This window comes from Kryptolebias marmoratus, linkage group LG15 (genome assembly GCF_001649575.2).
Source record: "Kryptolebias marmoratus isolate JLee-2015 linkage group LG15, ASM164957v2, whole genome shotgun sequence".
Lineage (NCBI taxonomy): Eukaryota > Metazoa > Chordata > Actinopteri > Cyprinodontiformes > Rivulidae > Kryptolebias > Kryptolebias marmoratus.
In genome coordinates this window covers 34,886,457-34,900,797 of record NC_051444.1, presented here as the reverse complement: position 1 = coordinate 34,900,797, position 14,341 = coordinate 34,886,457, and the positions used below count along the sequence as shown (strand labels likewise).

Sequence of the window (14,341 nt, the reverse complement as noted above, 5' to 3'; positions counted from 1 at the left end):
TGTACTTCACATATGTGCTGTTTGCCAATAAATGTTTGGGAGGAATCTGAATGATTTTTAATTTTTTGTGCCTCACTAAACTGGCTGTTATACATCATGTAAAATGTAAACAAATGAGTTTTACTGTGATATTTATGCAGAATAACTTAGAAATCTCTCAACAGCAAAATCTTTGTTAAACAAGTTCTAAATACAGATTTCATCAATAACTGGTTAATGAAACAGTTTATGGAATCTGTTCAGAAATAAAACAATTTTTGACCAAAAAAAAGCACTGAAACAAACCAGCCTGCAAATTTGTCTTTTCAAGTCGTTCCATTGTAAGGTAATATATGTCAGTGATTTTTACAGCAGTTTAATCGTGATGACTTGTAGAAGAGGCAATCACCAGCAGGTAATAAACCTTCCAAAGAGAGAAAGGAAAAATGAACCTTTTTAAGTAAAGACTTTGCAATGACTTTATTCTACTTCAGCCATATAATAAAAGCTTTTGTAAGTAGATGGCCAACAGCACTGACATTAAATTCAGAAAAAAGAAACCAAATTATTTTCTGAATAAAACATTATTTCTGAAGCTTTAAAGAGGATTTTTTTGGCAATTTGAAGCCAAAATGATTTTGATTTCACAGCTTTTTGTTGATATTTCTGTGTGTTTTGCAGGGGCTGGGGGCGGTGTCATCCAGAGCCTCAGCCATGGAGGGTGACTGCCTCAGCTGTATGAAATATCTGATGTTCATCTTCAACTTTTTTATCTTTGTGAGTCTGATGCACTTTAACATTCACAGAAAAAAAATGTTTCCTAAAAAACAGTTTACATATTTTAAACTTAACTGACAAAACAACAGAATAATAAAGCCCCCTCACACTCTTAAATGTTTTTAGACATAAATGCATAGATGTCATTGCAGCATTTGCAGCATGCTTCAAAATGATGCATTCACTGTCAACGTGCTGCAAAGGCTGTATTCACTGTCATTACGTTTGGGGTTTTCTGTGGGGTTTTTGTATTCTGTTTATTGTCTTCATGTTTTCTGGTTGTGTTCAGTTATCTTTGTCTTAGTTTAGTTCTTGTTGTTCGTGTCTTTGTTTCCTGTCACTACTCACTCCTCCTCAGTTACTCTCGTCTCCCTGCCACGCCCATCTACACCTGTCCCTAGGTCTCGTAATCATTCCACCTGTGCCCACTTCCCTAATCACCTCCTGTGTTTAAAAACCCGGTCGTCTCCTCCACTCTTCACTGAATCATTGTTTTTCTGTCCCCGGTTTCTCGCTCTGGGCCCGTATCTGTTTGTTTTATACTTTGTAGCTCCGTGCTCCATGTTATTATTTGGTTTGCGTGTTTGTTCTAGCTTTGCTGCCATGTCAGCTTTTGTTTTGTTTATTTTCTTTATTCAAATAAATTAGTTGATTTAAAATGAGTCTGTGCTCTGGGTTCGCCTTCGTCTCCACCACTCCTGACAGAATGAATCAGCCACCCCAGAACCCAGCAGACTCATTTTTTTCTTTTTCTGACCTCGCTGAAGAGGATTTTCTCGGGCTCCACGTTGCAGTGAGAGAGGACTGCGGCGACGCCCCACCACCAGCCAGTGTCTCAGTAGGAGTCAGCGGCGACACCCCACCCCCAGCCAGTGTCTCAGTAGGGGTCGGCGGCGACGCCCCACCGCCAGCCAGTGTCTCAGTAGGGGTCGGCGGCGACGCCCCACCGCCAGCCAGTGTCTCAGTAGGGGTCGGCGGCGACACCCCACCGCCAGCCTGTGTCTCGGTAGGGGTCACAGAAGTCGCTGCCTCTGTTTCCTCAGCGGGTCAGCCCGATGCTGCCGCCCCTGCTTCCTCTTCTGAGTCTAATGAAGGGTCCGGGAGGATGCCCCACCTCAGTCTGCTTCGCCGAGGATCCCGGCCGATGACTCGCTCCGCTCCGCATGGCCGAGGGTCCGGGGGAACGCCTAACGGTACCCGGGCCGTCCCCCTGAACTCTTGCTCTGCGGAGCAATAAGCCATGGTTTTCATTCAAACTGAGAGAACTCAGACAGATGAAGTAGGAGGCATTAAGTGTTGGGAACATGGCTCTGTACAGGCAGGCCAGACACTCGCTGACTAAAGAAATCAGAGCAGCCAAAGGAAACTACTTTGAAAAGCTGAAACCTTTATTTTTGTTCCACTTCATCTATTTGTTCGTGGACCAAAATCAGCTGCTTTTACATGTTGCTCAATTCTCTATTTGTGTGACGGACATCCCCTGAACAACATTTATCAGAACATGGCAGATAAGCTCAGTGTAGCGATGCTGTTTCTGTTAAACACCATATTTTTTTTCAAATTGTCTTCTGTATGCTCGAAATTGCAGCTGAAAGCCACTGGTATTTTGAAGAAGAAAGGCACGCTGTTGCCCCAGTTTGGACACTTGTTAGAAAATAAACACTTGAGAGTTCTCCATCAAAATAAATCTTACTTTGTTCTTTTGGCATTTAAAGCCCACAGTTGTGTGGCAGCTGAAAATGTACATCATTACTTTGTCATAATCCCTAACCCAGGATTGTGTCTTCTCTCCACTGCTTTTCTCCCTGTACACTAATGACTCACACCTTTACACACAACCTGAAGTTTGCAGATAGCACCACAGTCATCAAACTCATCCAAGATGATGGTGAGTCTGCATACCAGAGGGAGGTTGAGCAGCTGGTGCTTTGGCATAGCCCCAACAACCTGGAGCTGAACATGTTGAAGTGTGTGGAGATGACAGTGAATCTCAAGAGTCACCATCACTGCTCCCCCACACCATATCCAACTGTGGCCCAGCAAAGGATGTTCTTGCTGCATCAACTGAGAACGTTCGGACTGCCACAGGAGCTGCTGATCCACTTTTACACATCAGTTATTGAAACAGTCCTGGCTCCTCCGTCACAATGTGGTTTGAAGCAGAGACCAAACACAACAGATACAGACTGCAGTTAACTGTGAGGATAGCAGAAACATCATTATTGGAGCTCCCCTGCCCTTCATCCAGGACTTGTACACCTCAGAAACCAGGAAACAAACAGGAAAAACTCATTCTGATCCCTCACACCCTGGATAATGACTTTTTAATCTTCTCTCACCCTGCAGGAGATCCAGAAGTCTGCAGACCAGAACTAGTTGCCATAGGAAGTTTTTTTTCCCCTTAACTTTCTCTTTGCTCCTGGTGAAAGGCGGACATCTTTTTCTCTGTCTCCTGAGCCCTCCCTTGTCTGCCCTGCTCAGCTCTGTGTCTTGTCTCTTTTCGGAGCCTCTCTTTGTATATTTTCCAAAATTTATGAGCTATGGATCTGATCAGCTGGTCTATCAACAAAATTGATCAAATTTTCTCGAAGGGAAGACAGGGCAAGGGAGAGCCTGCTTGTCAAGATGGGACATCTTTCGCTGGATACACAATGGATTCCTGGCAGAAGTGGAAGATTGTGTGCCTTTTGACTTTGTCAGTCGAGGACATGGAGGATCTTTACATATTAGGATTTTTGATAACAGGATTTCTGCTGTTTAGATTAGGCAGTTACCTGACATATCGACAAATTCATAAAGTCCTGGCAGCGGTTTTGACCATTGAGAAGCTGCCAGGAATGCTTGATGGGATCTGCAGAGCGATCAACACTCAGACTGTGATGTTACATGAGCAGAATCGCAGACTGGATGTGATCCTTTCACAGGATCGCAGGCTGGACTCTGGGATGAAATGGGATACATCTTGGAGAAAGTTGTTCGCTTGAATCTGGCTGAATAGACCTGGAATTTGGCTGTTTGGATTCGCCATTGAGAAACACCAGCAAGACTTTCAAGGCAGACGGAAAATAAAAGTCGGCCTGAACCAAAACAGTTATTGTCATGTGAATCTGGCTCCCCCAACGCAGGCCTTGTTGGACAGCTATCTTCAATTCCTCCTGGATTTTATGTAAATAAGATGCTCTGCCCCCTCCCTTGCCTGAGGAAATCTGTGGATCTGCTCTGGGCTGGTTGATAAACAATCCATCATATTATCAAAGACAATGGCCTCTGTGACGTGATTCATGGACTTATCTGCAAACACACACACACACTCACACAAACACACACACTCACACCAACACACACACACATTCATAAACACACTACACTGACCTCCACCGTCTCTGCTTGTCTCTTCATCTGTCACTCTGCTTGCTATCTGGACCTCATGTGGCTTTTTTCTCTCTGCTTCTGTCTACTCTTATCAAATAGATTTGTCTTATTAATGCTTCTCTAAGAGGAAAAAATATTCATTTTCTAATGGTCTATTAAGACCTGTTATCACTGTATCAACTTTAATATTTCCTCTTAGATGAAAGGTTTTATCCAAGTTAAATGATAGACTTTAAAATATCCCCATTGATTTATAGATCACTGAAAGGCTCTGCACCTACTATACTAAAGACTTGTCATTATTATCAATATCATTATATCAACCGTCCTGTTAGCTAGAATTGCTTTTGATTATAGTCTTGATATTTTTTAAGTTTCCTCTTAGAGGAAAGTTCATTCATGTCCAAACGGTCTATTAGCTTACACATCCCTGACCGACTTCAACATATCATATTAAAGACCTGTTTTTGTTATATCTGTTATAGTTATACTTTTATTTCTGTATCTGTAAATGCTTCCTCTTAGAGGAAGGTTTATTCATGCTTAAATGGTCTAAGTCAGAAGTATTACACATTAAAGACCTGTTATTGTTTTATCAACCCTACTCTGTTATAGTCATACCATTAACCAATCTGTTATCTCTTACCAATCTTACTATTAGATAAAATTACCTGATTGATGTTTTTATCTCTGTATGTCTGTATTTGGTTCTGTACCTGATTGTTGTTTCTGTATTGTAAAGCACTTTGAATCACCTTGTTGCTGAAAAGTGCTATATAAATAAATTTCACCTCACTTCACATAAGCCAACACCCTTTTAAACAACTAACTAGTCTAGTCTAGTTTTGTATGTTCTTCACACACTTGGCTAATAAATATAATTCTGAATCTCATCTACTTTAATTGTTTGTAGTTTTTGTGCCTGTATGCTGTTGGAACACATATCAGTAATCTTACCAGCAGGTTCAGGCTTTAAATAAATGATTGTGGTCCATCTTACAGAGTCAGATTAGACTGCTCTGTGGTTTCTAAATGCTGACACAATAAATTATATGGCTTCAGGTTTTATTTGTAGTTCCAGGTTTTTGCTGTGTCTGTTCCTCACCTGGACTCTGTATTAGTATTCAGTAGAATTTCTACATGTATCTAACATGTTCCCCATCTTTACAGCTCGGTGGCTCTTTCCTGCTGGGTGTTGGAGTTTGGGTGTTGGTGGACCCGATGGGCTTCAGGGAGATTGTGGCAGTCAACCCCTTGCTGTTCACAGGGGTCTACGTCATCCTGGTCTTGGGGGCCATGCTGTTCCTGCTGGGCTTCCTGGGCTGCTGTGGAGCCATCCGTGAAAATAAATGTCTGCTGCTTTTTGTAAGTCAGACATATTTTAAAGGACAGCTATTAGTCATTACAAGCCTTATTTTTACATGTTTGTTTGAAGATGCAGTGCTGTTTACAGTTTTGGTCCAGTCCTTGTTTTATATATATATATATATTATCATTGTAATTATCCAAACTTTCCTATAATTGTTTAAAGGGGTCTTGATCAACAGTTCTCCAGACTTTCTGAAGTTCTTTCAGAGTTTTACTTTAGACTTTGGCTAGGGTAATCTGGTCAGTGATGGTCTGTCAGACAGTTATCATAATTACTTTATCAGCCATGATACCAGTCATAGAGCACGGAGTGTGGAGAAATAGACAAAAGTCTTCTTCCAGACTAGGCTAAAAGCTAGCTGAACAAGGGTTCATTTTAAATATGTTTTTTTCTGGCTTATAAAACATACTGGTGTGAAAGAACACTATATTACACATCAAATCTCTATACATTTGCACGACACCTTGTGTTTAGTTTGTTTCTGTGTTTTCAAACAAACATCTGTATGTATGCTGAGACTAGACAGTTATAAGTTATTAGTGCTGAGGCTGCTGAATATATCTGTTTACTGAGAATTGAGTAACCTTTTGGACAGGCTAGACATTTAGCATCATTAGCATAATCACTGTTTATTTTCATGTAGCACACATACATTTGCGTATTAAAACGAGCAGTGTTTGGTTAAAAACAGTCATAAAGTAACCCAACAACGTCAAGCTTAATGTAGAGGTTTAATACTAGCTCATGCAGCTTTCTTTCACACTGATATGTTGTTTTGTTAAGAAAGTGTGATTTTATAAGCTTAAAATATAATTAAAAAATGGCCTCGTTTGGCCAGCCATTAGCCTTACCTAGATGAAGACTTTTGCCCTTTTGTCCACACAACTGATGTCAAGCCTGATAAGGGAATAACTATTGCTAACTATTAGACAGAACATCAATTGAAAAATAAATATCCCTGTAATATAAGTTTGCACAAGATCTGAGAGTGTAATTTCTCTTGTTTGGTCTCAGTTCTTCATGTTGATCCTCTTCATCTTCCTGGCGGAGCTTGCAGCTGCCATCCTAGCATTCCTTTTCAGGGAGCATGTGAGTACCATCTCTGGATCAGTTCTTACAGTAACAATACTTCTCTCTTTTTATTTTAAAGGTCTAAAACAGCTAAAAATTCAACAGATGACCTAAGTCTTATTCATGCATAATCAAATGTATGGAAATTCTCTTTTAGTTCTCCAGTTTTCTAGATCTGAATGGAAACTGGGCTCGACAGTGGCTTTTAGATGGTTGGGTTTTCCGTGAATTATGGACTAAAATGCCAACAGGCTTTAGTCCTAATTATGGACTTTATTTCAACTTAACGTTGGACTTAAATTAAAAAAGGTTCAGGAACTGCTTTTAGATAACTGTTTGAATTGATTTCAATCTAGTTTTTAACTTGGTTGTATGGATTGAATAGAATTTTTTAGAATCATAGTTTTTCTGATTTTGGACCTAATCTCAGACTAGCTAGAATTTGGACTTAATTTCAGACTAGGTTTGGTTTGGCATTAGACTGGTTTGGGACTTCAAGCTTGTTTAGATTTGATTTTAGTATGGTGTTAGGCTTGGTACTGAATTTGGTTTTGGATTTAGATTGGATTTGGTCTTAGTTTACCCTGGTCTTGAAAGTTTTCTAATTTTGTTGGTAACCTAAATCAGAACTGGTAATGTAAAAGAGTATCCCTTTTCCTTGAGATGATGAAATGCTGAGTCTTGACCTGACGAGTTTGCTCTTCTGTATTGTGTTGTGCTGTTTTGTTTTTTTCATTAGAGAGGTCTGAACATTCCTCACTGCATTGGACTGCATATACCACACCACAAAGCTTGTGTTTAGATGTTTTTTCTTTGGAGTGAGACAGTCTCTGTCTGGGACAGTTTTTAGGTTTGAAATGCGCTGAAATATTTTGCTCAAAAAAAATCTTGTGAGTTTCAGATTCTCTTGTTTTTTTTTCTCCTTCATTTGATTGAGTTGAGTGTTTCCTTGATTTCTTGAATCAGTTAGGGTATCCATGGGATCAGAGTTCTTCCTTGATGTGTTTGTGGTCTTTGTTCCCTTCTGCCCTTGTGGAAACCCATTTGGCTCGATGCTGTAAATTTCTGATAACTGACAGTTTGTGTTCCAATCGGTGCTAAGAATCAAAAAGCAGATTTTGGTGTGTGTGTGTTCCTGTGGAATTCAATGTTGAGGCTTTCACCTCTCTCAGTGTGTACCAAACATCAACATATTTCTATAGAGAATTTTCTGACCTGCACTGTGTTTTTGTGTCATTTTAGTTAACCAGAGAGTATTTCAGCAGAGAGCTGAAACGCCACTATCAAGGTCGCAACAATACTGACGTGTTTACATCCACGTGGAATGTCATCATGACCACGGTGAGCCATCTGTCCTACAAAATTTCTCCCACTTGATGAACAACAGTCATCACCATCTTGTTCCTTCCAAACAGTTTGACTGTTGCGGTGTGAGCGGACCCGAGGACTTTGAGGAGAGCCTCTTTAGGCTTCTGAAACCAGCCAAGATGGTTCCTGAGTCCTGCTGCCAGAGGAACGGTTACCTTGGAGAGGTTGGCGTGGAGCAGTGCGTGAGTGGCAGCGTAGCCTTTCGACACAACAAGGTCAGAATCAGAATTCAGATCAGATCAGTTTGTCTTGGTTTAATGTGTGTTGGCAGACTTTTTATGATTACTAAAAACAAGCAGATCTACATTTATCAAAATACAAGACATTAGATTCTTCTCTTATCTCAGTCAGTCCTATGAATTAAAGACTAAGACAAGATAGTAAGATAGAAGCTTCCTGAAACAAGTCAGATGTTTCTCTTGATTTGAGCTAACCTGTGAAGCTCAATCTGAAAGAACTCTGCAAAGAGAGCACTGATGCCGAACATGGCAAAAGTGGGTGTCAGACCTTCAATATTCCAACATTCAAGAGCAAAACTTGCTATCACACTTTTGATGAGATACAAAAACGATGCTACGGTAAGGGGGAGCCAGAATGACAGATCAGGGGGGAGATACTATCACCATCCCCACCATCCAAATATGGGTACCAAGCCCCACTGAGCCCTGAGGAACTGAATACGAGGGCAGCTGACCTGAGAAGTATGATTGTGACCAAGCTAGACACCTATGACCTGCACTCTTTGCCAAGGCTAAGCAGCAATGTACCCTCTGAAAGTCTGGTAAACCGGTAAATAACAAAAAAATATAAATGAAAACACAAGGGAAAAACGTGACAAAAAATAAAAGTAAAATAAACCTAGAAAATGAAATGCAAATAACCCAAGACCATGACCTCATTTGGAAATCTGACGATTTTTAATTACATTGAGAAACTTTATTTAAAGCAACTTGTTTTTTATTACATTTGTTTACATTCTGCAGTTCTAATGAGTGTGTTTGTGTTTTACCTGCAGGGTTGTTACTCAGCAATGGTGGAATATTTTGAGACATACATCTACTCAGCAGGAGCACTAGCCATTGTTGTTCTTGCAATTGAAGTATGTGCTGTTTAGTTGTTTATGTCTGTCTTAAATTATGTAATAATGGATTATAACAGAGTATAAATACAGAACAAAATATCTGAAACTTTTATCATAATGTGTATTACATTATTCAGTGTAAACATTGAAATCTGAGCATGTGTGACATAGACATGATTCTGCAGTTCAGTGGAAAATAGTTATTTTATTTAATTTCTTTTCAGAGAACTATTTATTTATCCTAAATTTATTTGTTTTCAGTAAGATGTTTGTTCATTTCCTGATCTGATGTGCTCTGTTCTCTTCCAGCTCTTCGCCATGGTGTTTGCTATGTGTTTATTCAGAGGAATCCAGTAATGTCCTCCTCCTCCTCCTCCTCCTCCTCCTCCTCCTCATCATATATGCACACATACACACACTGTATATACTAGGGGTGTAATGGTCTATGTAATTGTACCATGACAGTTCAGTGCAGATATTATGAACAGGTAAAGTGACGTAGACAAATAAAATATTTAGTAAAAGTCTTAAACTAAAACTCTGTGGTCACAGTGATCAAAGACAGCTGCAGTGAGGAGAGGTGAGAGGTGAGAGGTAAAAAAATCAAGGGATAAGAATGTACTTGAAAAAGGAAGATTATCATAGACTGAAGGATGTTTTGGTACATTAGGATGTAAAAAGTGTCCTTTAAGTTAAAAAATGCACTGCACCTTTCATGGTATAGGTGGAGCGACAAGCTGATGAAGTTCTTAAGGTTTTTTCTGTACCTTTATTTTTTACTGTGTTGGGCAGAGTTATGCCAAACAATAAGTGTAAGCTTCGTTTTTCCACATCAATGCTTACTTGTTGAGAAGTTTGGAGTGTATTTCACATTTTACTTTTCTATTTTTACATCAGAGAGTTATTATTCACTTCTTTATTGTCTTATTTCACATCAAGTCTTCATCGAATTAACTAAAACAAACACTGGATTCTGTTTCTGGAGTTTATCAATCTTTCTGTTTGACACATGAACACTGTTTACAGTTCAGAACGGATGAAAAAGAGACAGTGAAGTTATCAGGTGACAAATCCTACTTTGCTATACATGACCTGCCTTACACAATACTACCCAGGGTGCTTTGTTTTACTGTCTCTGCTTATGGAAGGGTTATTATCTGCTAAAAAAACAGGCATTAGGCATTTGCTTATCTTATCTATATCCTGCTGTACCAGAGTCATACTGAACTGTGACCCTCATACTGAGGCTGCTTTGGAAAAGCAGTCATGGATATGAGGTGTCTAGTTAGGACACAGAAGGCAGGCAGGAAATTGTTCTAGGATTTATTTCACAACTTAAAATATACAGATGCACAGGCACAATTATTCTTCTTACACAAACTGCAAAGTGTGGTTCCAAATGAAGGAAAAAGAGTAATTAACAAACTAGTAGTGCCTTGTTTGGTAAATGTAAACTGTACAAATAATGTAACAACTTCCACACTTCAAACACGGTAACAATCAACTACACTGTCAGGGTTAAAAAATATAAACCAATGTTATTTAGTAACAACAAACATAAATTCTTGAAAACTAATGCGAGTAAATTGCGTAATAAATATTGGTTAACTTACAAAAAAACTATAGTAGGTCAGTAACTACAATCTACCATCCTTAATCTAACAACAAAGAACTTAATTGTGGTCAGGAACATACAGAAACAGAAAAGGATGGTGGAGACAAGTGGTTCACTTCATTAGCTCTACATGGACAGAGCTGTGGGTGTAGGTGCTTGTTAGACAGAAACATTCAACTAAGACCCCTGGAAATGAGTAAAGCCTGACTAAAACAGGTAGAATGGGTCTTTTTTAATGCTGCGGCAGCTTTGATAAACAGTGGTGCCATGGAGATGATGTTTGAAATTACCTGGAAGAGTAAATAAATCGTTTTTTAAGGCCTCCTTCATTTCAAACTAAAGCAAACAAGTGGCTCCCCCTGGTGACAGAAGGCTGATGTTCCTCCTTTCATTGGTCTTTGTACAGTGGAGCATTTCTAATAGTTTGTATATAAATGCAGGCATGTGTAATGTGTTGCTGTAAGTGAAGAAGTTGTCAGAATTTCATCTGATTGGTGGAAATATTCCATAAGACTGTAAAGTTATTCTCTTTGTGTGATCATATTGATTTCTTTTGTGAGTTTTAGAAACACTGATGTTCAATAAACTTATGTTATCTATGATTTTAGGAGTTATTTTTGCATTGCTGCTGCACATTTTTAAAAAGTGTGACTATAAAAATCTTTGGACATCTGTAATTTGATTATTTCTTTAAAAAGTTCTTCATTAAACCAACATGTCAGAAAATTGTAAACTCATGACCTAAAATCCTGACTGTCAAACTGGTATTTTTTAATAATTCATCTTAAATTTCTTAAGCTGAACTAACAAATCGTGTGTCTGTGACAGGCTGCTGGGAACAAAAGCCTGAAGATTCAATTAGAAGGATTAAGGTTTGTTAGTTTGGAAGGAAAATCTTAAGAAATTAGGATTAAATAAATCAATTAAGAATAATTGGTGTGTGAATGGAGTTTAAAGCACTGATTAGACTCCATAGAATGATTTATTCAGAGTAGCTTTGTAGACATTCAGTGCTGTATGAATGTGTGTGGATGGGGAAATGAGGCACAGATTGTGTTAAAAGCACTTTGAGTGGCCTGATTGTCTAGAAAGGCGCTATATAAGTACAGCCCATTTACCATTTCAGGTTGTATTGATAGTTCTGTACAGGACTGTATATAGTTAAGTTTCAGTTTTTTACTTGATTGAGTGATATTTTATGGTTGTTTCCATCTGTAACATTTGTAACTGATGGATTTATAGTAAATCCACTGTAGACTAGCTGGGATGCTTCACTGGACTTCACAAGCTACAGTGAGAAGAGAAGAAACTGCAAATATCTGCTGAAAGGTTGATGTGTATCACTGTAGCTCCTGCCTGAGATTTCAACATCCATCAATGTTTTTCTCTAAAGCCCAAAAAGAATTTGGAAGTTCCTTTATAATAGTCTAAGCTGACAAAATGCTCATGTTTTAACATATAAAGACTGTGGAAATAGGAATCAGTTTGCAGGAATGTTGGAAAATTTGTCAGCTCAAAGACAGTCTAACATCATCGTACTGTAAGCTGAACATTCTGTGGTAAAATCTCCAAAACTCATCAAACTAAATGTGTTTGTATAAAAACATCTCAGTCATGTAAAGTCCAACTTTCTGTGACCTGTTTAAACTTTGAACTGTTTCTACTGTGAACAGGTCGTTCCAAACCTGGCTCCTCAACTAAATCCCACTGTTGTTTAAAGGGACATTTTTCTACAGTGTTTAGGGAATTTTACTGACACAAGTGGTTCCTAAAGCTGGGGTCGGGACCCTAGTGTGTCACAAAACACCAATTATTGATCCATTTATCACCTTACATTTAAAGATGATTGCGTATTGTTTTGGTGGCTGTAAATGTAAAAAAGGAGACAGTCTGGAACTTTATTACACGTGTTATCAAGACCATAGACATAAATACATATCCCCCTCGTTGAGCGGCCTGGCCCGTGGCAGCGATACGTCAGAGCGTCCGCCATATTGGATGTGACAGACCTGCCCGTTCACTAATACAAGGAAACGGACTGAACTTCATAAAGTGCCGTTCTACAAAGTGTTTTCAGTTAATGCCTGTCATTTACAAACACTAATATATTTGGAAAAAGACAACGTTTTTAACTTTTAATGTGATTACTAAAAATGTTAAGACTTAAATTTTTATGGTAAGCACCAAACGAACATGTATTATTTTAAGTGTTTAGAGCTACTAACATGTGTAACACTATTACTGTGGTGATAAGTATAGAAATATTCATTTAACATTTAATCTGTGTCTGTAATAACCAGATCCTGAAAGGTAGATGCAATGTGGATTTTCTGAATAAAGAGCACAAACATTCACATTTAACTGATTTTGATTAATTGTTTTTATATTCAAATCGATGAACATATATACACCAATATATTTATACAAGGGGTGGGGGGTATTGAACATTTATCTATATCTATAACATTAATGAACCTATATACATTTATACACACACACACACACACATATACACACATATATATATAAATGTACACCAGTGCATTGTCCACAGGTTGGTAGACAGCTATGATCACACACTAAAGCAGGAATGTTTGCAAAAGGGGATGGAAGCTCTACAGTTTCTGCTGCTGGAGAAAAGGACATCTCAAAAGCAGACAGGGACACAGTCTCATCCTGGGCTGCCACATTTCCCGATGTGCTTGGAGACACTCGGCACCATCAAGTGTCAGAAGTAGGCCTGGAAGTGGCTGGCTGAAGGGTTGTTATTCCAGCCCCCTAAAACACACACAAACACCACATTTACACACAGTTACCCAGATAATATGCAGACAATGAGACAAACAACATGATTAAAAAAACTCTAAACCCCACAAAACTATAATAGTAAAGAGTATACAGTTAGTAATTTCAAACCCCTCACTTGTATATTTCCTGATGTGTTATGTGTTACCTTTAGCATTTGTGTTTGTAGCGATTACATTGTGAGTTGTTGTCCTTGCTATATTTTGAGTGTATATTGACAATTTCTTGCATAACTATATCTGCAAAATATATTTTTGTTACTTTTATTTTATTCCTTTCTTTTGGTTTTTGCAGAATTCAGTAACTTCATTTGCGGTCTTTCATTTGGTGAACCACACTATGACTTTCAAAATGGTAATTCTATAACTATAATCCTATAATTTGAAGTCCTACATCCTTGTAGCGTTTGGTCATATCTGTTTTCTTAATGTAGTGTATCTTTTTCTTTCAAATATAGTCAAAATTAATTAGATTTTTTTTAAATACTTTTATTAAGGATAGATAGAGTAAGCGGGATAAAAACATCTTGTTAAAGATTCCATTTTGGTCAAAAATATTCTACCAAATAAACTGATGTCCTTTAGTAACCATAGATTGCCCTTTCTCAATCACCTTCTATATATTTTGTTTTTCGTTTGAATCTGGTCTTTTATAAATGAATATACCCAAATATTTGATAGAAGTTCTGATTGGGATGTTGTAAACTTCAGTCGCGGACGCGGGTCACCGGGGCCCCTCTCTGGAGCCAGGCCTGGAGATGGGGCACGTTGGTGGCCGGGCTTTCACCCATGGAGCCCGGCCGGGCACAGCCCGAAGAGGATACGTGGGTCCCCCTTCCCATGGGCTCACCACCTATGGGAGGGGCCAAAGGGGTCGGGTGCAATGTGAGATGGGTGGTGGCCGA

At 38.8% G+C, this 14,341-nt stretch overlaps 1 protein-coding gene across 3 annotated transcripts in view; it reads left to right on the top strand.

Annotated features, from left to right (window-relative positions):
• Nucleotides 1–13,065, top strand: part of LOC108251151 (tetraspanin-18-like) — a 55,804-nt gene extending 42,739 nt beyond the window's left edge. For all 3 annotated transcript variants that reach the window (XM_017441345.3, XM_037979965.1, XM_025002878.2), the window contains 7 exons: nt 661–756; nt 5,299–5,493; nt 6,512–6,586; nt 7,811–7,909; nt 7,984–8,151; nt 8,952–9,035; nt 9,327–13,065. In XM_017441345.3, coding sequence (XP_017296834.1) covers nt 694–756; nt 5,299–5,493; nt 6,512–6,586; nt 7,811–7,909; nt 7,984–8,151; nt 8,952–9,035; nt 9,327–9,374 — 732 coding nt within the window. In that variant the 5' untranslated portion in view covers nt 661–693 and the 3' untranslated portion in view covers nt 9,375–13,065. The remainder of the gene's footprint in view (nt 1–660; nt 757–5,298; nt 5,494–6,511; nt 6,587–7,810; nt 7,910–7,983; nt 8,152–8,951; nt 9,036–9,326) is intronic.
• The last annotated feature ends 1,276 nt before the right edge of the window (nt 13,066–14,341 follow it).